Genomic DNA, 24133 nt, shown 5'->3' on the forward strand with positions numbered 1-24133 from the left:
GCCGTAAAGACCTAGGGATATACGACTAATCCTTGCCATGTTAAAACGCTGTTCCTCTTAAAAACATTTAGACATGGGGGATTCTCCAGAGGAAAAGGAGGAGTAGGTTTGTATCCGGAGCGGAGAGGTGGGAGTGAGGGGTGGAGTGGAGGTGCTCCTGCCCGAGGCCTTGAGAAAGGCCCCTCTCTCTCTACAGTCTGATGCGACCAGGTTCTGAGTAGCTGCATGATCATACTGTACGTTCCTTTCTCAGCAGCAAGTCGTTGTCATCCACTGGTTGCCATCCTTCCCTTTGCTCAAACTCTTTCTATTTCTCGCGCTGTCTATCTGCCTCACTCCCTCTCCTCTTTTCTCTGTGTCTCTTTCTTTCTGTCTCTCTGCTCTCTTTATTTCTCCACGCAGCCCAAATAAAATGGTACTTGTCACATGCTTCGTGTGCGACAGGTGTAGACTAAGAGCCTATTTATTCTTGATCCGAAAATGTGGTCGGAGCCTCCTGAGGCCAAAATGAGCTCTATGCCGCGTCGCTGTGCGCCTCGCAAATGTTGGAGCAACGCAGGGGGTTTCGTACAGCTCCACATTGACATGATTGGTCGATGGTAGGTGGGGGGGCGGGAGGTCCTGTATAAACAAAAACTCACTTCCTTGACAACTTCCTTCACAACAGCTCTGTGCTGCTCCGCAAAGCGCAAGAAGCATGAACGCCCTGACTTCTGCAGAGGCCTCATCACCGTAAATGCTGCACGGCCAACGCAGACCTCGGAATGAACCACGCAGCGCCTTCAACAGCGAATTGCTTGCTTACGCTTACCTCACGCTAGCAACCAACGGAATCCTCGTAGTCTGTAAGAGGCCCAACCAGAAACAACTTTAAATTTGCCTTTAGTTCGTCCCAATCTCTCCGTCTCTCTTGTTTCTTAAATTTCGGAATCTACAATGGATGTGAACATAAATACCCCCCCATCTTACAACACACTGGCAGCACTGCTTTACATAGTATTACATCAGGTTTCAATGGGTTCTGTTCCGCCATTCAGGGTAAGCCTCTGTTTAAGACCTGCACTCTGCAGGGCCTGTCGCTCTGAGGCCCACCATGATGCATTCAGAGAGAGACACTATCAAGTAGGAACATTCTTGTTTATCAAGCCCAATTCAGACTGGAGAACTCTGAAATCTGAAGCAATAGATTCCTTCCGCAGTCAAACCAATCCTAATAACACAAATAAAAGAGATGATTAGGGGGGGAAATTGTACTTATGAAAAAGAGGCGAAAGGTTCTGACGTCTCTATGAAACACAAAAGCATTGAAGGTTTTACTGCCGTGGACGAGAGGAGCAAGGTCTCTGAAGGATATTTCTGAGGCAGACATTTTATTCCAGCAAGTCTTTAAACAAGTGCAGTGTCAAAGACAAAAGAGATTGTCTCGACCTTCTTTCACAGTTGAGATGTTATTGTTGATTACTGTAATTCAAGTTTAACTGAAAATTGCAGTGGGAAGGTGGTTACGAGGTTGGCGGTATGGTGATGGTTAGCAATGTTTTCAAGACACACACGCACCACACACAGCCTTACAATAAAACACAAACAATTCTCAACAAGCAAAATTGCAAGAGTGAAATATTAAGACTAACAGAGAGGTATAGCCAGCCACATCCTGTTAATTTAAAAACACTGACACATTCACGCAACACATACACACACATAAGCAGAAACCCACTCATACACAAACACACACATAAATGGCACCTTCCTCCACATTAGCTGCAGACACATTTTCTCACACACCTCAGTTTCTAAATTAGGTGTCCCAAAGCTCCAAATATGAATCATACTCAATGTTATGAAGGATGTTATGATGTTATGAACAACTTGTAGGGCTTTGTGCTGTCACTAATGAAATACAGACTACAACAAAACAAAACAAAAACTTTTTAAATTTTTTACAATTGTACATCTTTAGTGTTTATTTCCCCTTTGACCCTGTTGTTATGGTGGAGTGGTGTATACACAGAGTGGTGTATACACAGCTTCCTGAGTCTCACAACAGAAAGCCTGTGAACTGTGTCTGAATGAGAGACTGTGAGAGAGAACCAGGCTAAGAGGTTGTACCTGTAACAATGTAAGCCCCGCCCGCACAGACAACTCCCCCCCCCCCCCACAAAAAAAAAAAGCAGGTGGGGGGGCCCTCAAGGTCAACTTTAAGGCCCGTTAGAGCCAGCAGGAGGGAGCTGGCACGATGCCCGCATCCCCCTGTACGGTGGAAAAACACAGGCGTTTGAGCTGGCGATCACACTCCATCACAGCACTCAGAGAGGGAGAGAGGAGGAGGCAGGGCAGGAGACACTGATAGACGAGGTAGGACTACAGAGAGAGAGAGTGAGAGAGTGAGAGAGAGAGAGTGTTGAAGAGGGCAAGAGAGAAAGAGAGATAGTGTCTATGCATGTCTGCATGTGTGCGTGCGTGCATGTGTGTGTGCGTGTGTGTGTGTGATATTCAACTTGGTTTTTTATGTAGCATGAATACCCAAAATATTTCAGTTGATGTAGGTTTTATTGTAAATATAATTTCAATTGGATATATTTGTAAGAACATGATCTTGAACATGATTTTTCAAGTTTTTGATGACGTGGAAGTTCTTCACATCACACATATGTAAATACTTATAAAGTTAGCTAAATGCCATGAGCTACATTTCTCAGGTTCAAAGTACTTGAGAACCATAAGAAAAATAAATGAAACTTGCTGCATTAAAATTCAGAAGATAATGACTTCCGCAACATCCCCCCCCCCCCCCCCCCCCCCCACCCACCCTGTTGAAAAGTGCTATGTTTAATAGCCTCTTTAAAGAAAATACATGTTTATCTCACACTAGTTTTCATTAATTCCTAATTGGGGTGTGTGTGTGTGGGGGGGGGGGGGGGGGGGGTTGTCTGTTATTATTTCTTAGATTAAAATAAACATTGCCCATTCCATGTTCAAACGCATCACACTACATTAGGATGATAAGGACTCTATGCTACTGTGAATAAATAAACAATTTTGTCTGTACTGTTGGAATTAAGTTGCTTCGAGCCTTAAGCATAAGCCACTTTTTTTTCAAACGACTTAAAAAGCACATTTCACTCCGCAAATGAAGTTCAATTTCTTTGGACCTGCTTTATATGTATATCTATAATTAGTGTCTTGTTTATCTTAAACCAACTGATTATCACATAGTCATCGCCTAATTAACGGGCACGCTGCTTAGATGTGGTGTTCCACCCAGAGGAATGAGAAAGTTACCTTTAAAACCTCTCTAATCATTAGGAACAGCCTCTCTTAATCCTGCTAAACAGACACTGTATCTCCTTTTGCTTATTTGACTACGGTGGGATCGCTTTCCTTCCCATGTTAAAGGTGACGTTTGAATCACTCATAATATGTTTGGCCCGTGCTCGTAGTCTTGACTTGTTTTACACGGGGACACATGCTAGTCTGTAGGGAGCGTCTTCTTCACCCCACCGTGTCTGTGTTCTATGTGCCAGTGTGAAGGACACAAGTCACAGCTCCGTCGTGGGAGTTGAGCATCTCCATATGATTGTTTTGTGTGAGTGTGTGAGTGTGTTTAGACAGGCCTCCTCTCTCCAGTAAAAACAGAAAGTATCCTATAGAAGCAGGCTCTGTGAGGGTGTTTGATGGGTATTTGAACAGAGGCGTTAAGTATCCCAGTTATGCACGGAATGTGCCGCTCGGAGTTGTGGTGGGCTTTTTTTTTCTGCTTTTGAACAGGCAGTTTTGATCAGACCCCCCCCCCCTCTCTCTCTCCAGTCTGAGTGGACTCCTTAGGGTCCAGTTTTGTGTAGAAGGGATGTCAAAGTAAATGGCGTCTGTCAGAGATCTTGTGCCAACCATCAGTACTCATCTATGTGTAAGGACTTATCCTCTTTGGACACAATGGTCTCCCCCTTACGTGTCCTCCCCATATAAATAATGAAGAATAAGTCCTGATAGTGAGGATAATGTGACTATGGGATTGATTGTTATTCAGGGTATAGTAATGACTTAGTCTTACCTGAAGATGGGGAGGAAGGGTGTGGGCTGTCGTCCTGGACACTGCCGGTCTGGGAGTGGCCACCTCCGGCTCCACTTTCCTCTGTCACGTTGGAGGATCCAGGGGTGGTGGACCTGCTGATGGACTGGGACTCTGGGTCGCTGGCCGAGCCACGCCGCTCATCCAGTCCTGTGGTGTTGTTCTGCTGCTGGATGGCTTCTTCTATGGGCCGCCGCTCCTTGTTGTGCACCCGAGAGTGGACCACCATCTGGTGATAGGTCCTGAAGACCCGGCCACAGTCAGGACACTCTGTGGGTTTCTCTTTCAGGCTAGTCAGGTGGTTGTACTCCAGGCCGTGGCCCAGGCCCAGGCCATGGCCGCCATGATGTGGCATGAAGTCACGGTGGCTGTCGAAACCCACTCTGTCGTCTTTCAGGGGCATCATGGCTCCACTGCCGGCCTTCGAGCCATGCAGAGCTTCGATGTGCTGCTTCTGATTGGAGCCATCGTTGGAGCCCATCATAGGGTAGTCATGCTTCTCTTTAGTGAAGGCCATGCCGGCAGCATTGGTCCTCTCCTCATGGTGCTGCTCATGGTGCTGCTCCTTGGGCATAAAGGCGCGGTCCATGGCCATGCCTCGTGCCATGATCTGCCAGGCCTGATAGCTATTCAGCGGGTCCATTTCTGCAACTTTGGCAGCCGCCTGGAGGCGTTCCATGCAGCTGGACTTCAGGGGGGGCACCAGGTTCAGACAGCCCAGGAGAGAGCGCTTCTCCCCTTCACCAAGGCCATGGCCCATCCCTGCCATGGGGCCTAGCAGCTTCCCCAGCATCTCCTTCTCCTTCATGGCAATGCCGGCTTTGGCCAGCATATGGTGTTGCTCACTCAGACCCTGTTTGTCTGGGGATAGGAAGCCGCCCTGCAGGCAGGAGATGTAGCGTGAGTAGAGGTTAGCATGGGCCTCCTGGGCCATGCTGTTCATGGTGTTGACAGCATTAATGTCCTCTGCTGGGGGCTTGCTCTTGATGGCCAGCTTATTGAGATGGACCTTCATGTGGTTCTTGAGAAACCAGGGCTCCTTGAAGCGACGACCACAGATCTGGCAGACGTGTTCAAATGAGTCCTTGTGTTTGCGCATGTGGCCCTTCAGGAACCAGGCTTGGCTGAAGACCTGGCCACACACCTCACAGCGGAACTCGTTGGCAGGCTTCTCAGTGCCGCCAGCTGCACCCTGTCCCGCAGCTGACTCGGCCGTGATATGGGCTTTTTCCACATGGCTGATCAAGTCCTCCTCCTGCGAGGCAGCAAACTCACACAAGGTGCACTTGTAGGGCTTGTGCAGGATGCGGATGTGACGATCCAGCTCCTCCCGCTTCTTAAACTTGCCCTTGCAGAACGTGCAGCGGAATCCAGTGGGTGGGTTCAGGGCCTGGTCATCTTGGGCGCTGGCCGGCTTGGGGGAGGACGACGGCTGGGAGAGGGAGTCTGGAGTTCCCAGGCTGGTGGGGGTGAGGAGGCCACAGGCAGAGCCAGGCTGTTGCTGCTGCTGCTGGGTCTGAGGGCCAAGGTGTGGCTGGTGCTGCAGGGGCTGAGCTGGCTGAAGGAGGCTGCTGCTCCTGATCTGCTTGTCCCTTAGGATGGCCCTCTCCTCCAGCTCATGTAGAAGACGGTTCTCCTCACGGACACGGCCGCGTCCCTTACCGAGGTTTCCCAGCTTGTGGGTGCGTAGGTGGATTTTGAGGTTACCCTTCTGTGCTGCTCGATGGTCGCAGTAGGGGCACTTGAAAGGCTTCTCACCTGTATGTGTGCGCATGTGTAGCGACAAGATGCTGTTGAAGCGGAATCGCTTGCCGCACAACGGACAAGGGTACTTCCTGTTCTTGCGGGCATCATCTTCAATGTCGTTCATCTGGGACATGATGCCCAGGTTCTGCCCATTGAGAAACTGCTGCAGGTCCACACGCCCATTCAGGTTGGCCAGGGCACTTGCATCTATGTCCCGGTTGAGCTGGTTAGCGAGTAGTGCCATCTGACTGCTGATTGGTTGACTGGCCAGGGCAGCGTGGCTCTTCTCATCCAATGGGGTGGCAGCTTTCTCCTCAGGGATTTGCTGTCGGCTCTGTAGGTCGGGAAAGGCGTGGCCCAGCTGGGCCGTCAGCTGGTGGAGCTTCTGACTGATGGGGTATCGGCCATTTAGCACTGTGTTGCTCAGATGGTCTCTGTCAGCGTCCGATACTGCTGAAGACGCACCAAGGCACAAACTAGAGTCCTCCATCCTGTAAGAGAGAAGGATATCACAACGGTCAACCACAGTCAATCAACCTGATAAGCAATGCATTAAAAAAGAGCTATGGCTCATCCAAAAATCTGAAAACCCGGAAAAGAACGAGAAGTATTAGAGTAAATTGTTAGTGCATGATGAATGGAAATAGAGATGTCATTTAGCAGAATGTCTTACAGAAGGAATTAGGGTGAAGTGCCTTGCTCAAGGGCACAAACGCAGATTTTCACCTATTCGGCTCTTAACCACTAGGCTACCTGCCGCCCATATAAATGTAATTTCCTTCTTTTGATTTTCAGTACAGCTTATGTTCTCACACTTGTGGTTGGAAGACTGTAACTCTCAGAACTTTCTCAAACTGTAACACCATTTTGGATGCAATAATTACACAGTAAACATGGCGGGCGCTGCCTAATTATGCTACTTGGGCCCATCCTATCAGAATTCCTCCAATTACACGCCTTAATGAAACAGAGCAATGCCATTGTCATGAAGCTACCGCAATGCTACAATTATGATATTAACAATAGCACTTAAAACCAAGGGGTTACTTCAGTAAACACACGCTCTTATCTCCCTACTGCGACACTTGTCTAGGCGTAATTCTCCATTAAAGAGGCACATTACATTTGATGTGAATCACTTTTCTCTTGCCTTCTCTTCCCCTCCTCTCATGGCTTCCAATAAGGAGGAAAACAACAGTTGGTGTTATTGAAAGGGTTCCCAATGTATCAGAGGCCTCCTAGCCATTAAGAATGGTTTCAACGGCTCAGAGCATACACCGTCAAGCTGAAGGGAATACACAAGCAGAGTCTGTTTTTGTCTTCTTGCTTGCCGGGTTGTTTGTGATGCCCTCCCCTCTCTTAAGAAGGATAATGGTGTGTTCTTCCCTTGTAACTGGCAGGGTCAAGCTTCCGACACAATAAAGTGAGTTCTGCCTTGGTCAACAAAATACTGTATAATATCTCATTAAGCTGATTAGTATGCTGCCTAGTAACAGTGGCAGCGTGCTATAACACACGATTATAATCATTTTTTAAAATCCTTTCAGGACTAAGCACTAGCATGACATGAGTTCACTTTTAGTGGAGTGAGATCAGTTTGTGTCCAGACTCCTGTGGATTCAGGGACACCCCCAACCTAAACACACACAGACACATGCACCTGCACACACACACAGACGCATGAGCACGCACACGCACACACACACACACACACACACACACACACACACACACACACACACACACACACACACACACACACACACACACTCTCTCGCTTTTAAGATCTCTCTCTCTTTCTCTAGCTTATAGCTATCTCTCTCGGCTTCTAACTAGCGCTAACCCAGACACCCACCAACTGGCAAGGCTAGACAGAACAACATAAATAAATAAAAAAAGCTTTGAATCAAACCGTTACACATGTACAGTACACACATGATACAGAGGATGTGGGAGTGAAGCACATTGCTGACGCACCCTGGAAGACTGACGCACCCTGGAAGACCCTGGAAGACTGACGCACCTGGAAGACTGACGCACCCTGGAAGACTGACGCACCCTGGAAGACTGTCGCACCCTGGAAGACTGACGCACCCTGGAAGACTGACGCACCCTGGAAGACTGATGCACCCTGGAAGACTGACGCACCCTGGAAGACTGATGCACCCTGGAAGACTGACGCACCCTGGAAGACTGACGCACCCTGGAAGACTGTCGCACCCTGGAAGACTGACGCACCCTGGAAGACTGACGCACCCTGGAAGACTGATGCACCCTGGAAGACTGACGCACCCTGGAAGACTGACGCACCCTGGAAGACTGACGCACCCTGGAAGACTGACGCACCCTGGAAGACTGTCGCACCCTGGAAGACTGACGCACCCTGGAAGACTGACGCACCCTAGAAGACCCTGGAAGACTGACGCACCCTGGAAGACTGACGCACCCTGGAAGACCCTGGAAGACTGACGCACCCTGGAAGACTGTCGCACCCTGGAAGACTGACGCACCCTGGAAGACTGATGCACCCTGGAAGACCGTCGCACCCTGGAAGACTGACGCACCCTGGAAGACTGATGCACCCTGGAAGACTGACGCACCCTGGAAGACTAACGCACCCTGGAAGACTAACGCACCCTGGAAGACTGATGCACCCTGGAAGACTGACGCACCCTGGAAGACTGATGCACCCTGGAAGACTGACGCACCCTGGAAGACTGATGCACCCTGGAAGACTGACGCACCCTGGAAGACTGACGCACCCTGGAAGACTGTCGCACCCTGGAAGACTGACGCACCCTGGAAGACTGACTCACCCTAGAAGACCCTGGAAGACTGACGCACCCTGGAAGACTGACGCACCCTGGAAGACTGACGCACCCTGGAAGACCCTGGAAGACTGACGCACCCTGGAAGACTGTCGCACCCTGGAAGACTGACGCACCCTGGAAGACTGATGCACCCTGGAAGACCGTCGCACCCTGGAAGACTGACGCACCCTGGAAGACTGATGCACCCTGGAAGACTGACGCACCCTGGAAGACTAACGCACCCTGGAAGACTAACGCACCCTGGAAGACTGATGCACCCTGGAAGACTGACGCACCCTGGAAGACTGATGCACCCTGGAAGACTGACGCACCCTGGAAGACTGATGCACCCTGGAAGACTGACGCACCCTGGAAGACTGACGCACCCTGGAAGACTGTCGCACCCTGGAAGACTGACGCACCCTGGAAGACTGACTCACCCTAGAAGACCCTGGAAGACTGACGCACCCTGGAAGACTGATGCACCCTGGAAGACTGATGCACCCTGGAAGACTGATGCACCCTGGAAGACTGACGCACCCTGGAAGACTGATGCACCCTGGAAGACTGACGCACCCTGGAAGACTGACGCACCCTGGAAGACTGTCGCACCCTGGAAGACTGACGCACCCTGGAAGACTGACGCACCCTAGAAGACCCTGGAAGACTGACGCACCCTGGAAGACTGACGCACCCTGGAAGACCCTGGAAGACTGACGCACCCTGGAAGACTGTCGCACCCTGGAAGACTGACGCACCCTGGAAGACTGATGCACCCTGGAAGACCGTCGCACCCTGGAAGACTGACGCACCCTGGAAGACTGATGCACCCTGGAAGACCGTCGCACCCTGGAAGACTAACGCACCCTGGAAGACTAACGCACCCTGGAAGACTGATGCACCCTGGAAGACCCTGGAAGACTGTCGCACCCTGGAAGACTGACGCACCCTGGAAGACTGATGCACCCTGGAAGACCGTCGCACCCTGGAAGACTAACGCACCCTGGAAGACTAACGCACCCTGGAAGACTGATGCACCCTGGAAGACTGACACACCCTGGAAGACTGTCTCACCCTGGAAGACTGACGCACCCTGGAAGACTGTCGCACCCTGGAAGACTTAGGCCTGGCTGTTCTTTAGCCAACGGTTCTTCTAACACTGTTGCTTGTTGTTGACTCTTATCTCTAAAATATGAACAAGATCTGTGGGCTGCTTATGAATACTTTCTTCTTCTCTAGAACGTGACTGCAATCATTGTCTAGTAATAAAGGAGAAGGCCATCAAATGAACCCTTGAAGGATATAATGGATATATTATGTAGCCTATGTGATGACTGGGCATGCCTCATGTATGCAAAGCCTACTTACATTGACAAGGTCACGAACGACTGTATGAGCTTATTATCATGTAACTGAGACACAAATATACTATCCCACACTACTGCAAATACCATTCAGAAAACGTCTTTGTAATACTGCAATAATATTACACTGATATTAGTATATTTTCTAAATACAATGCTGGGAGAATACACAGGTCGATAAAAACAGTTTCTGGATAACTTTCTCATCCTGAACTCGTAGGAAGGATTGTCCATTTCCAGACAAAATGAAGTGACTCTTAAACGTGCCACCCACAATCCTTTGTAAACTCTGCCAATATCAGACGGAACCCTTTCTGAAACTGCCCTGCATGCACGCTGCCTTTTGCCTTAGACATCTATGATTCAAACAAGACTGATGAGCTGTTGCTCATTTATAGAGATAGCAGCTTGCCCTTTTCTTCAATTTGATTTCCGGCTTTATCTTTAACATATGACAAAGGCAGATAGACAATGGAATAATGTGAAATGAACTGACAAATCCATTTTTTTTTTTACGTATCCTTGCTGACAAGCGTATGCAAATGAACTCCATTAATATGCTTCCCTTGCTCCCAAGTCATTTTATATTTTTTTCTTGATTAAAAAGGACATTTCTTATGTGACACACCCCCCCCCCCCCCCCCCCATCCTATCAACACACAAGCAACATACACAAACACAGATGCACATTCACACACGCACGCACGCGCACACACACATACATTGCTTTTGACAATAATTTAATATCAGAGTGCCCTCTATAAGTAACAATGCAGGTGGCTGTTAGAACACCAACACAAATGAGTGTTCCGTGTAATCATGACAGTCTTATTTCATTCATTTGGAACTCCGTTTCTGGAAAAAGCAAAATTGTTTATGTACAACAGAGGAAGTTGTACCAGTTGTTACACAGTAAGTACCAGTAATCCAACGTTTCCTTCTCTTGTGCACAAGTACGCAATTCAAGTCTGTGTGGTTCGCATTATAAACTCACAGGGTCACAAGTCGAAACGTCTTACCGTCATAGATAGCATTTACAAGTATCTCCCGAGTAACTGTGCGCCTGTATGCTTGACCTTGACATGTCGGCCATCCAAACAGCACACTGTAGCAATGTCTACGCTGGCTCTAACCCGAAACAGATCTAACGTTTGTCTGGTGTCTACAACAATGCTCTTTCATTAACGATAAGGCTCAAATGACGCCTGCAAAGCCACCAGACTTCCTTTTGCACTCTCTCACAGAGGTGCAGTGGTGCTCTACTCTACAGTTTGTGGTTAATATTTCACCGTTTTTAGCAAAGCGGCACATAACCAGATTTCTCTTCTCCTTTTTTTTTTCTAAGCAAATTGCTCTGCAACCCACAGCTTAATTACGGACGGTATCTTTAACACAATGGAAGTGTATTTCTGTCCGATTATATTTGTGCTCGGTACGTGTCATTATCGAAGCAACGAGCATCGCAAACGTGCGAGGGCAAATGTGCTCTGATCCTATAAAGTACATGCAAAGTTGAAGGAAACAGAAGACACTTGCCCAGTGAGCATTACAAATGATGTATACACTGAACGCCACAGACATTTGCATATTCTAAGGCTAAAACACATACTGTAAGTAGAGTACGCCAAACATGCTCTTGCGAAGGTACTGATTGAACCCCAAATCATTTTTTTTTTTTTTTAACTCTAATGTTAGTAAACATCGTAATACAAAAAAAAAAACACTATATAGCCTCAAAACATGTTTAAAACTATACTTTTGATATCATGGATGTTCAGTCCTTGCATCCATAGCGCTGTGTATGAATTTGAAAGTGGTTACATTTCTCCAGGTCCATCCCTCAGCCTTTTGGTGGCCACTTTGTTATTGTTTTAACCAGGTTTATAAGGAGAAATTCTGAATGGAAAAGCCATTAGTAAGGCACTACTTTGTTATTTTGGCATGTATTGACAAGAATCCATTAACTAATTACAATGCAATACCTCATTAAGTTATAATGAAGGTCATTGCTTTTAAATAATCAATCATTATTCACAAAGTAACGGAATTCCATCATATTTGCACCAAATCATTAATGAATTTAGAAGGGGGGAAACATTTCTGAACGGAAAATGTGTGCGTTCGCCACATGTTACATATTCTGAGGAATGCATATTTACAAAATATTGAAGGAAAGCAGACACCAACACAAGTAGAAATAGCCTGGACCATTTTAAGCATGGCAGTAAATTGAAACTAATAGGAATTTTTCCTCGTGCATGTTTAGTCTATTGCAGGTGGTCTTCGGGACGCTTCTCATTAACCCAATAAAAAAGGGAGTTGTTTTTCTTCCTCTCCATGCTCTTTGACTGAACTGGATTATTACATGCTGTAATGAGGCGAAAACAGAACGGTTCCCAGCACAACAAGTGAAATAAAGTAGAATAAACCCAGTCCGTTTCTTCCAACATACCTAGACTCCACACGACAAACTACGCTAACATAGGAGTTCAGAGCCAAGATTCGAGCTTCATAACGTAGCACGAATGAAGTAAACCAATATCTCAGAACAACAGTTCTATACAAGAACTTGAACGCTATACAACGGTGACAAATATGAATCGACCTAGCTGGGCCTTTCCTTTCTGCTCTGTAGTCCCACACAAAATGCCATTGAGGTCTCTTAAGAGGACTTGTCAACAGGTAGTTCGGCTTTCAGCTCATCTCCACAGATCACTATGAGGCCCCCGCTGAAAGAAAAAAAGAGAAAGAGAAGAGAGAAAGAAAAATGCCTGTCTTTTTATCCCCTGCGTCTGACAGGCTTTCGGGATGCCAAGGAGGAAGATCAACGGCAGACAAGCGAATTCCCACAGTTCATTGTCCTGGGCAGCCGCATCATCATCCGGAGCTGGGCCAAAAGCTCAAAGCTTCCTTTTATGCTAACCATTCCTGGTATTATTTTGATGACCAGCAGGTGTGTGTGTGTGTGTGTGTGTGTGTGTGTGTGTGTTTGTGTGTGTGTGTGTGTGTGTGTGTGCCTTTTTCACGTGTATATCTTGCAATAGTGGTCATAGCGGTGTGGAAAGACTCCTGCCAGTAGATTTTATGCATTGTGACGAGTGGGGGATTGATTGGCTCGAACATTTGTTAACCAGACTGTGTTTCACAATAAGAAGGGGGATGGATGAGAAAGATGACAGAGAGGACAAACAAGCGCACAAAAAGGGATGAAAAAGGGAATGATTTTAGATAATGGGAAAGAATTTCCAACATATAAATGACTGTCCGTATTCTGTCATGTGCCGTTTTCCCCCTCCGACCCTCTCCCTCGTGACACAGCCCTCTGTCGGGAAAATGGGGCCACGTCCTCATGGCAGGCTACAGTAGTCACGGTCGAATCGCTGATCACGCATGGTTACTCTACAGCAGAGAAAGGCCACCGAACAATGACCACAGTGTAGCTGTCCGTGTGGGGTCGATCATGGCTTACATTATTCCCCTGGGCTGCTTGCCTGCATTTGAATACTACATACTGGAAAATGAATACAATGACACATCAGTAGCAAGGCATCGCTGACACTGTTTCTTAAAGGCAGACATGCTAACAGTACAATCAACCCAGCGATTGTTTTCACTCTACAGTGGGAAATGAGAAGGGCAGCCCGGTAGATTTGAGTGAGTCACCCATCATCACACTCTCACAGGCATTAGAACGGCTATAATGTTGGCAAAAGAAAGCCATATCTGCCTAGCACCAGTTGACAAAGTCAACCGGGCCAAGTTTTCTTCCCTTTCAGGATTTTTTCCCTTTTTCCCCCCCTAAACTCTAAATGTCAATATTACCTGAAATACAGTAAGTGAATATCAGAAATAATTGCTGTTTTCTACTCCTCATGCTGGTTCTGTTCTTAGGAAGTTTTGCATAATGGCTGAACAGGGGCTGTTGTTGTGACAGGTGCTGAAATCAAACTGGGAGGCGACGGAGACAAGGTTCAATTTAGTTTGTGAATCCTTTAATTGTTGCATAGCTAATTAAAAAAAAAAAAAAAAGATCCCTTACACTCCTGACTATTTTCCGTCGCTTGTATGCATACATTGGGAGGTAAATTGTGCCTTGAAGTCAAGTGATGCTGCCTTTGTGAAGGGAAGGGAGGAGAGGGGTTGGGTGCTACTTCAATGTACTTACCATCTCCTCACAACTGTAGTTTGGAGTTTTCACCAAACAAATGTATGGCTAATTAGAGATACTCATTATGGAAAGCAAGTCAAGTAATTATTTTACATCATGCCGCCGTTAATTGAACGACTCTTCAATGTCTTTGAAAATATCTATTTTTCTCTCCCTTTTTCTCTGTGAGAAGATAAGGGGAGACTATAAACAGGTAGGGGAGCCATATGCTCTTGAGTGAAAAAGCACTTCTGTCCAGGCAATTGGATCACTGCATGTCTTTTTAATATGACAATGTTGAATCTCCTTTATTCCATCACTTTGATAAACTCGCTCAAGCTAATCTGGAGAGACTTCATGTGAAGAAAACTTTCAATTCTTGCAGGCACTCTGTCAAGGCAGGCCGTTATGCAACTGTACTCGGTATGTCCATAGAGCAGTTTTTTAAAAGCAGCACACATCCTGTTTAAGAAAGCAACTAATCTTATCAAAGCCATCAGGAAGTGAGACTTGACTGCAAATGCTCTCGATTCTTTGCATACGTTACAATATCTGTATTTTCTTTGCAGCTATTGTTTGCAGCTGTGAGTAGCTCTGAGAATAATTCATCATTTTCTCTCTCCCTCTCGTGTGACCCAAAGTCAGATCCTGTCTTAATGTGGCTTAATAAGAAAGGAAAGAAAGACAGAGAGGAAGAGAGGGAGATTCAGAGAGCAGGGCACATTATCTGCATTAAAGTGTATTTATTATAGACTAATTGTGGCAGAGGAAGTGCGTTAGGAGGGTGTGCTCTCAGGAGGGAGGGTGGGGAGCATTCGGGACATCAGGGAACATGTTTATTTATCTCACTTTATCTGAAACAGTGGGGCTACTTCTCTTAGGATCAGAGACAAAAAGTGAGAGAGGAAGGGGGAGAGGGAAAGAGGGGGAGAAGGGGAAGAGAGCGAGTGTAACCATTTTGCGGGCCAGACAGAAGTGTTTGCCTACATGCCAACGCTTCACTAAGACAAGACTCTGATTAGCGGAATAAGGCAAAGTTGGTCAAACTTCAAAACAGGCCTCTCTCTGAACCCCACTACAAAAACCTCACCTCATCCTGTTCTCCTCTGTGAAACACCCACCCCAGGACAACAGCCTCCTTTTGGTGAGGTTGCTAAAGGTAATAGCTTTTACTGCAAAGCAAATTTAGAAGACACATTTCTACAGTAAATCTGAGGTTAAAGGACAGTATACAATACCAAAATATGTTTCATTCTACTGAGGTAAATAAGAGATGTGTGTATTGAAGGATCAGTTTGGCCCAAGCCCTGGATTCCAAATGTCTCTCCACACTCCTCTCTCTCTGACCTGTCTGCATTTTTATCACTTCTCCCTGCCCTCTCTGACCTTCAACATGATCACTGATTCACCATCTCTCACAACCAGCGGCTAAAACTCAGTTCAGCAGAGAACAAGTGTCTGTGTGTATGTATTTGTGTGTGTGTGCATGTGTGTGTGTGTGTATGTGTATGTGTGTGCACGTGTGTGTGTGTTCATGAAAGCGATGATGTTTAATGAAAAATGACCTCTCTGTATAGTGCATTCAGTGCTTCCCTCCCTGGAGATGTCTCGCTCTTGAAGCAACACAAGGCCTCTTCTTTAATTGTCCCGGTGTAGTGCCGTGTGGCTGGTGATCAGTGATATTACTCACATTCTCTGTTTTCCTGAACCCTCGTCATCGCTAACCCCCACCACCATGATGCTAATATGTTGTTTATGTTACCATGGCTGCAGATTGTACATATTCTATTCAAGAGGCATCTCTGCATGAGCAATGCATCATGGGTCGTAACCTCTCTGTTTTACAGTGCCTTGCAAAAGTATTCACCCCCCTTGGCATTTTTCCTATTTTGTTGCATTACAACCTGTAATTTAAATGGATTTTTATTTGGATTTCATGTAATGGATATACATGAAATAGTCCAAATTAGTGAAGTGAAATTAAAAAAATGACTTAAATTAAATTAAATTATAAAACATAAAAACTGGAAAAGTGGTGCATGCATATGTATTCACCCCCTTCGGAGGTCACATAAGTAGTTAAATAAAGTCCACATGTGTGCAATCTAACTGTCACATGATCTCAGTATATATACTGTACACCTGTTCTGAAAGGACCCAGAGTCTGCAACACCACTAAGCAAGGGGCACCACCAAGTAAGCGGCACCATGAAGACCAAGGAGCTCTCCAAACAGGTCAGGGACAAAGTTGTGGAGAAGTACAGATCAGGGTTGGGTTATAAAAAAATATCCGAAACTTTGAACATCTCACGGAGCACCATTAAATCCATTATTAAAAAATGTAAAGAATATGGCACCACAACAAACCTGCCAAGAGAGGGCCGCCCACTAAAACTCACGGACCAGGCAAGGAGGGCATTAATCAGAGAAGCAACAAAGAGACCAAAGATAACCCTGAAGGAGCTGCAAAGCTCCACAGCGGAGATTGGAGTGTCTGTCCATAGGACCACTTAAAGCCGTACACTCCAAAGAGCTGGGCTTTACGGAAGAGTGGCCAGAAAAAAGCCATTGCTTAAATGAAAAAAATAAGCAAACACGTTTGGTGTTTGCCAAAAGGCATGTGGAAGACTCCCCAAACATACTGAAGATGGTACTCTGGTCAGATGAGACTAAAATTGAGCTTTTTGGCCATCAAGGAAAATGCTGTGTCTGGCGCAAATCCAACACATCCCCCGAGAACATCATCCCCACAGTGGAGCATGGTGGTGGCAGCCTCATGTTGTGGAGATGATTTTTAGAATTGACTGGTCAGAATTGAAGGAATGATGGATGGCACTAAATACAGGGAATTTCTTGAGGGAAACCTGTTTCAGTCTTCCAGAGATTTGAGACTGGGACGGAGGTTCACCTTCCAGCAGGACAATGACTCTAAGCATACTGCTAAAGCAACACTTGAGTGGTTTAAGGGGAAACATTTAAATGTCTTGGAATGGCATTGTCAAAGCCCAAACCTCAATCCAATTGAGAATCCAACTTGAAGGAGCTGGAGCAGTTTTGCCTTGAAGAATGGGGAAAAAATCCCAGTGGCTAGATGTGCCAAGCTTATAGAGACATGCCCCAAGAGACTTGCAGCTGTAATTGCTGCAAAAGGTGGCTCTACGAAGTATTAACTTTTTTTTTGGGGGGGGGGGGTTGAATAGTTATGCACGCTCATGTTTTCTGTTATTTTTGTCTCGTTTCTTCTTTGTTTCACAATAAAAAATATTTTTCATCTTCAAAGTGGTAGGCATGTTGTGTAAATCAAATGATACAAACTCAATTTTTATTCCAGGGTGTAAGGCAACAAAATAGGAAAAATGCCAAGGGGGTGAATACTTTCGCAAGCCACTGTATTCCTATAGTGGTCACTATGTAGCAGCAATGAACTCTAGGGGTGCATTTTGCCATTTCAACACATTGAAAGACATTGTCAGATTTACAAATCAAAATGATCTTAAAAGCCATATAAAAGGGCATCCATGTTTGGGTGAAAGAATTTCAAATAAAAATCTAATTGTACTGCATCTCTTCCATGATGAGGCTAGGATGTATTTGTAGTGAATAAGCATTTAAGGATGGCTCTGTGACGTATAGCTTAGCCTAGAAAGTCACCAGCAACATGGGGGCACCTGCCATGTTTAGCTTGCCTGCCTGCTGCACCCCATCCCACCACCCCTCCCTGTCCCCTCGGCCTTTAGATAATACCCATGTCCTACAGCTGTGATCTCTTGTCGGGGGCCGGTGACAGCAGGGCTCACAACACGGACGGCGCTCTGCTGTCACCACTAAACTGCCTGTCTGAGCCACTTGACGGAGCTCTGGAGAGGCTGCATCATCTTGACGCCCTGAAATCAGCCCTCATCTTCCACTCGGCAGCTCACCCCTCACCCCCATACACATACCCCTTCCCCTCTGCCCTCCGCCATCTCAGGGCCCTGACTCTTATTTATGTGCCCCACCTCCTCTACATCCCTCCATCCCTCCCTCTCTCTCCATATTTTTTCCCTGCTGCATCTGATTAAGTTAACAATGTGCCGTTATTTGCATGCTGATTTTGCCGGTCCCTCTCCTCAATTCTCTCACAAACACAGGGGCTGGATCACAGTAATGTGATAGCACAGCAGCCAGCCAACGCAATCTCCTGCAAAACCAGGTGTGTGCAATCCACATCCCTCTTAATTCCTGCCCCCATCAAATTTTTCCCCCTGTTTTTTTCTCCCCTCCCCCCCATCCCTGTAGTGTTTATAAGGTTGTATTATAATCAAATCTGGAGCAAGAAAGCCTGTCTATTTTTATTAATTATAGACCGGCGCTGATGTGAATGTATTCCGAAAGCATCTTCAAAATAGGTCGGCATACAGTTTCCTATTCTTATCCCATTTAAAATGTCAACATGGTGCAAAGCCCTACAAATTAGTTCAGGCAGACTTCAACCCCCATTTAACATTTGAAGCTCCGCTCTGTAAGCTCAAAGTGTGATTTAACGCAGTTTACACATATAAGGAGCTAGTGGTTTGTCTTTCAAACTTCTCATTTCAATACAGATGTTACTGCCAAGCCGCCTGAGAAAATGCTGGTGAGGGGAAAAGGGGGGGGGGGAGGGGAATTATATAAAGCAAGAAGAAACAATGCATTAGCTTTCATGAATAATAGATCCTCCATCAGTCCGTGCGAGACGTACGTTTTTTAGCATCGCCGCATAAGTCCTCGGCCGAAATGAATAAATCAAAACGGGGGACTTTCCTTGAACATCTACCCAAAGATGTCGCTAGTAAACCACGATAATGTATAACACCCCCGGGTTTATATGCAAGCAGGACACAGTCCCCATAGGGTAGCAGGAAACAATGCAACGGAGATCTGTTGTTCAGGTTACTGGTGGTTGAGCATACCAAACAGAGTTCAGGCATCTAATACACTGGACCTATTGATACAACCTACATAAGGAAACACGTACCACCACGAACGTCTCCGCAACAAAAACAATCCCATTATTCTCCGAAATGCAATCGGAGATGGACATGTTCTATGGAAAATCAAATTTGATTTGGAGCGTGATGGGGATTAGCAAATACCATAGAATACACACAACGAGCGGGCTACTTCCAATGAGATCCACTGGCCAGACATGGCCTTCGTTGACTCACCATGGCAGACAGGCTAAAAGGCAGATGAAACGCCTCATACCCTGGGGAAGTGTCTCACATGTCAAGCTGTTTCACGCCACTGAAACTTGGGCTAAACTACAGGCCCGTGGGCCATCCTAGGTCCAGTCAGCCCTGAAGGAGGCCTTGCTTTGTGTGTGTGTGTGTGTGTGGGGGGGGGGGGGATCGAGGATGTGCCCCATACGCTTCATTACACCTCGACCCCACTGGCCATATCTAAGGCATTCACCAACTGCATCAACACCCAGCACAACCACTTCATGCAGGCGATACAAACCAAGGTCCTCAAGCCCAGCCACAGTTTTTTAGTGCACAACCTCAATCTAGTCTAGTCCATTTAGAGTCTTTTGACCAATAGCATCCAATGTCCCCAGCTCGCACTTGCCTCAGCTCAATTTTCTTTTGTCTTTTTTTCTTCATACGGCTCATCGCAAAGTGTTCTATGGGTGTGCCTACTACGAGCAGGCTGAAACGTCAAAGCGCTATACATCTTTTAACGCACAGAGCGGCCCTCAGGGGTTTAATTGACTACCGTGTAAAGTGAGTGTGAGGCCGGCGAAAGAGCAACATGAAGACGAATATGTTTCATTAACAAGACAAAACAGAGCCCAATTGCTCCCATCAAATTGGCAGGGACTGATTCCCCAAAAGGTAAAACACATTTGTCCAAGGAGCAAGTGAACTTTCTGTGGCATCCATTCAAAATGGAAAAGTGTGTGAGAGTGAGTATGTCAGTGTGAGGGCGTGTCAGTGTGAGGGCGTGTCAGTGTGAGGGCGTGTCAGTGTCAGCCAGTGTGTGTAACAGAGAGCATATGCCACTTAGTAAAGCATTGTCTCAATGTATACGCTTATGCTGCTTGTTAGTTCAGACCTGTTCAGACTACGAGGACGGTCTCCACGCCGTGCTCCCGTGCTCCCTGTTCAGTGTCTGTCTACACTAAGTAGTACAGTAGGATCCCTCCTGTTCTCTGTGCGTCAGCTGCTCCTCTTCCTCCATGCGCGTGATAGCCCGACTCGCCGAGCCAATTGCGCAGCGTTGTTCTACGACTGCCTGGTCGACTTCAAATATTCATCAAACGGAAAGAAAAGAGAGCCTCTTCTATCCCGCGGTAGTAATTTACCAATTATTTGGAGTACCTGCTGACAGGTACGTGTCACAGTCGGCTACATTCCCCCCGTGCCACTCCTACCCGACGCCCTGCCTTTCCCCTGCTGCGGAGAGAGCGCGGCGCTTCAGGCACACGGCGAGACCAGACGAAGAGGAGGAGGAGGAGGAGAGTTTGACTGCAGCTCCGATGCTTTGATTTGGGAAACGGTTAAGAGCGACGGAAGGTCGAAACCTGACGTGCTCCAAACACCCCAGTCCCTCTCGGGGCGGTTCGACTACCTTCTAAAGGAGTCCGGGAAGACAAGGCCTCTCTTTCCGAAACTCAACCAGCGGGAAAAAACGAACAGACACGACGAATGCAAAACACACAATAAATGGCTCATTAAAGAGAGTAGACGACTACACAAACAAAGCAGCCTTCACTGGCTGTCACCGACATGCTCTGTGATGAGGAGCACGGTGGTGATGCAAGAAGGAACTCTCTGGAACAGTGGCAAACCACTGCCAAAGACGCTGCGACGTATATTTTTGCCTGCCTGCATTACGTCTCTATTTGTCTTGGTGACACATCTAATGTGGATGATAGGCATTGTGAGAATTACGACTCGGTAGCTCGGGCTCGGTGAAAAAGTCCATCTCTTTCCTTCAGTGGAGGACCCCAGAGCTGAAGGGGATGTAATTCAATTAGGCGTGTGTGTGTGTGTGTGTGTGTGTGTGTGTGTATAAAGATGCGCTCCCTGAGCATTATGGGAGTTTGGAGGAGCTGGGGGTCCGCACGGAGCCATCAATCGGTGTTGGAAGTTCAGGCCACTGTGGGCCAGTCGCCCGGGCAGGCGAGCCACTGGAGAGGGACGAGAGGAGAGCGTCGCCTCTCTAGCTCACACTGTGCCCTGAATAAATGAACATCTCTCCAGTGTGTGTCGCGTCGAGGAGGTACTTCAAAAAAGAACTGCCATCGCTCACTCACTGAACGAACGTAAAGACCTTCTCCTCTGCCTTTTGTTAAGAAATCAAACTGTACACAACTGGATGGTACTGAACAGGATGGTACTGAACAGGATGGTACTGAACAGGATGGTACTGAACAGGATGGTACTGAACAGGATGGTACTGAACAGTGCATGGGCGTAAATCATTTGTTTTTTCAAGTTGATTCTAAATGTCAGCAAAAATTAACAACAAGTATATCTTTAGGATCCATATCCTGTATCAAATAACACAAATGTGATTAGACAGTCAGGACAATAGAGGAGTGTCACTGACTGCTTAAGTCAAGTACAGTAAACGTGCTATAGTGCTGTCTGTATGATGACACGATTCCTCCTGATCAGGTTGTGAGCGGTTGCACCAGCATTTGGGACAGTCAGTACACAGCCTTGCACGTCGCAGTCTTTCCCTCAGGTAGGGCAAGTTCATTGTAAATCTGGGGCAGAGGACTTCTCCACGCCTTCTTTGGTGTTTACTCACACTCATTGTGGCTCGGAACCACTTTATGACACTAATCCCGTAGACTGTCATTGACCCGGCCCATGAACATATCTGCCACACCATCCAGTTCTCATTCAAAAAGCCCTGCACCATACCTAAACCGCTCTCTGCAACCGCAGCGCATGTTGTGTGGTGTCTGCATGGTGACAAGGATCCTTAAGAAGCTTAGGCGCATGCATGTACAGTGTGTGTGTGTGTGTGTGTGTGTGTGTGTGTGTGTGTGTGTGTGTGTGTGTGTGCGTGTGTGTGTGTGTGCGCGTGTGCGCGCGTGCGCGTTTTCTGTTGAGACCCTCTCATAAATAGTTAACAGAACGGGGGAGATTGTTAATGGTTGGAAAGGCGCAGAGGACGGAATTAACCACCTTTACTCGTCTTTAATTACTGCGAAGTCCACCTCCGTACCACCGATCTATAAATGCATGGTGAATCCCACGTGGCACTGAAGTTACTCAGTCCAATGTGTCACAGAGATACACCTCAGCAAAAAAAAAAGAAGATCCTGGCCCAAAATGTGAACGATAACACAGAAATTGGGACAAACCGTACGTCCTTCTGTGTATTTTGGGATCCCACTAATTCATTTGGATAATACTACAAAAAAAAAAAAGATATCTTAAAAAAAAAGAAGAAATGATGAGAAAAAAAATGAATTTGAAGAGAGAGAAGTCCTAGGGGGATATGTGATGAATCCAGGTCTTAGGGGTGTTCCAGGGAGTAAAATAAGGTTGAACCTCAATAGGATCAACATTCAGGGCAAAACTGCAATAAAAGTAGAAATCCGACAGAGAAAATGATCTGCAATTAGGACAAACAGCACTAAAAGCAAGTTCAAAGATAATTGTTTTCAGAGGGGTGTGTGACTGACTCGGATGAATCCCAGGGCGGCCAGTTTGTGTGGTGGAGAGAGAGACAGAGAGAAAGAGAGAGAGAGAAAGGCAGAAAGACAAAGATAGAGACTAGTGTGTGAGCGAGAGAGAAAGAGAGTGAGAGAGAGATGAGAGACAAGCGAATTAAAGAGAGAGATAGAAGGAGAGCAGAAGGAGAGCAAGTCCAAAGTGAGATGGGGGGTTAAGGGAAAGTCGCCGAAGGTGAAATCTTCCATTGGTATTTGAGGAAAAAGGAAACGAACAAAGACACCCTGCCGAACAAGCACCGATCCATCATAAGACCACGCCATAAATAAAAAAAAACAAGTGTCCCCAACACACTTATCCCCTCACACATCTTTCCACAAAGAGACGTATTGTTGTTGCCTTTCACAACACATTGGCCTTTGATGGATTCTGCCCACTAAAGAAAAGGGCCCGAATGAAAGGCAGGGGTGTATGAAGAAGGGGGAAAAAAACATGCTTAAACAAAGATATTAATTAAATGAAAAGAAGTTGTGAGATGACCCAGGACCCAGGACTGAAGAGCTGTCCCCGAGCTGTCCCTGAGCTGTCCCTGAGCTGTCCCTGAGGCCCGAGCACTAAGCCAAAGCCTTCACACAAAGACTATAGAATTCGTTTGTATCATTAGTGAAATGAATAAATGTTAATAATAATGTCTATTCTATCATTATTTACCTGACTATGTAATATGCACACTACAGAGAGCAACTTGGAAAACCACTGTAAATATCCTATGAGAAACAGTCTAGAGTTGGTAGTTCTTAGTACTTCTCTTTGGACTGCTATAGTCATGTATTTATTTATATATATTTTTTTGTTACAACTTGACAAGCCAATCCCTGAACCTCTTACAGTGAATATCCAGTGATAAAGCCCTACTTGCATATCAGCACCTGGTAGATCATGGCACCAAAGATCGGTCTTTTTTTCAAGCCTGCACAGTGAAGTCACTCATTGGCATGTCTCAAAACATAACATAATTGTGTTTTAGCGGAATGAGACGGGGGACTAAAAATACACACAATGGCATAGAGATGAGCAAACACACCAAAAAAAAAAAAAAAAAGAAAGCGTTTGTCCTTCAGCACAGTGTTTTCTCTGTACTTTCCCACAGCATGCCAATAACTGTGGAATAAACGGATATGTGAATTAAACCCCATTGTTTTAAAGAGCTGCTGCTATATTTAGTCGCTTTCGCTTCATGCGCTAGAATTATGCCAATTTTTGGGGTATATGTGTACTTGGACTGCATATCTCACGTTGTGTGAGCAAGTGTAAGTGTGTGTGCATGTGTGAAAAAAACAACA

The 24133-nt window shown here is 46.4% G+C and overlaps 2 protein-coding genes across 5 annotated transcripts in view; both read right to left on the reverse strand.

Moving 5' to 3' along the window:
- LOC139411351 (tumor protein p53-inducible nuclear protein 2) overlaps positions 1-24133 on the reverse strand; it is a 360874-nt gene that overhangs the window by 117641 nt on the left and 219100 nt on the right. The window lies entirely within an intron of this gene.
- The window catches only part of LOC139411350 (zinc finger protein 536-like), a 174355-nt gene that overhangs the window by 86760 nt on the left and 63462 nt on the right, over positions 1-24133 (reverse strand). For all 4 annotated transcript variants that reach the window (XM_071157614.1, XM_071157612.1, XM_071157613.1 and 1 more), the window contains one exon: positions 4052-6306. In XM_071157614.1, coding sequence (XP_071013715.1) covers positions 4052-6305 — 2254 coding nt within the window. In that variant the 5' untranslated portion in view covers position 6306. The remainder of the gene's footprint in view (positions 1-4051; positions 6307-24133) is intronic.

Source organism: Oncorhynchus clarkii, chromosome 6 (genome assembly GCF_045791955.1).
Source record: "Oncorhynchus clarkii lewisi isolate Uvic-CL-2024 chromosome 6, UVic_Ocla_1.0, whole genome shotgun sequence".
Taxonomy (NCBI): Eukaryota; Metazoa; Chordata; class Actinopteri; order Salmoniformes; family Salmonidae; genus Oncorhynchus; species Oncorhynchus clarkii.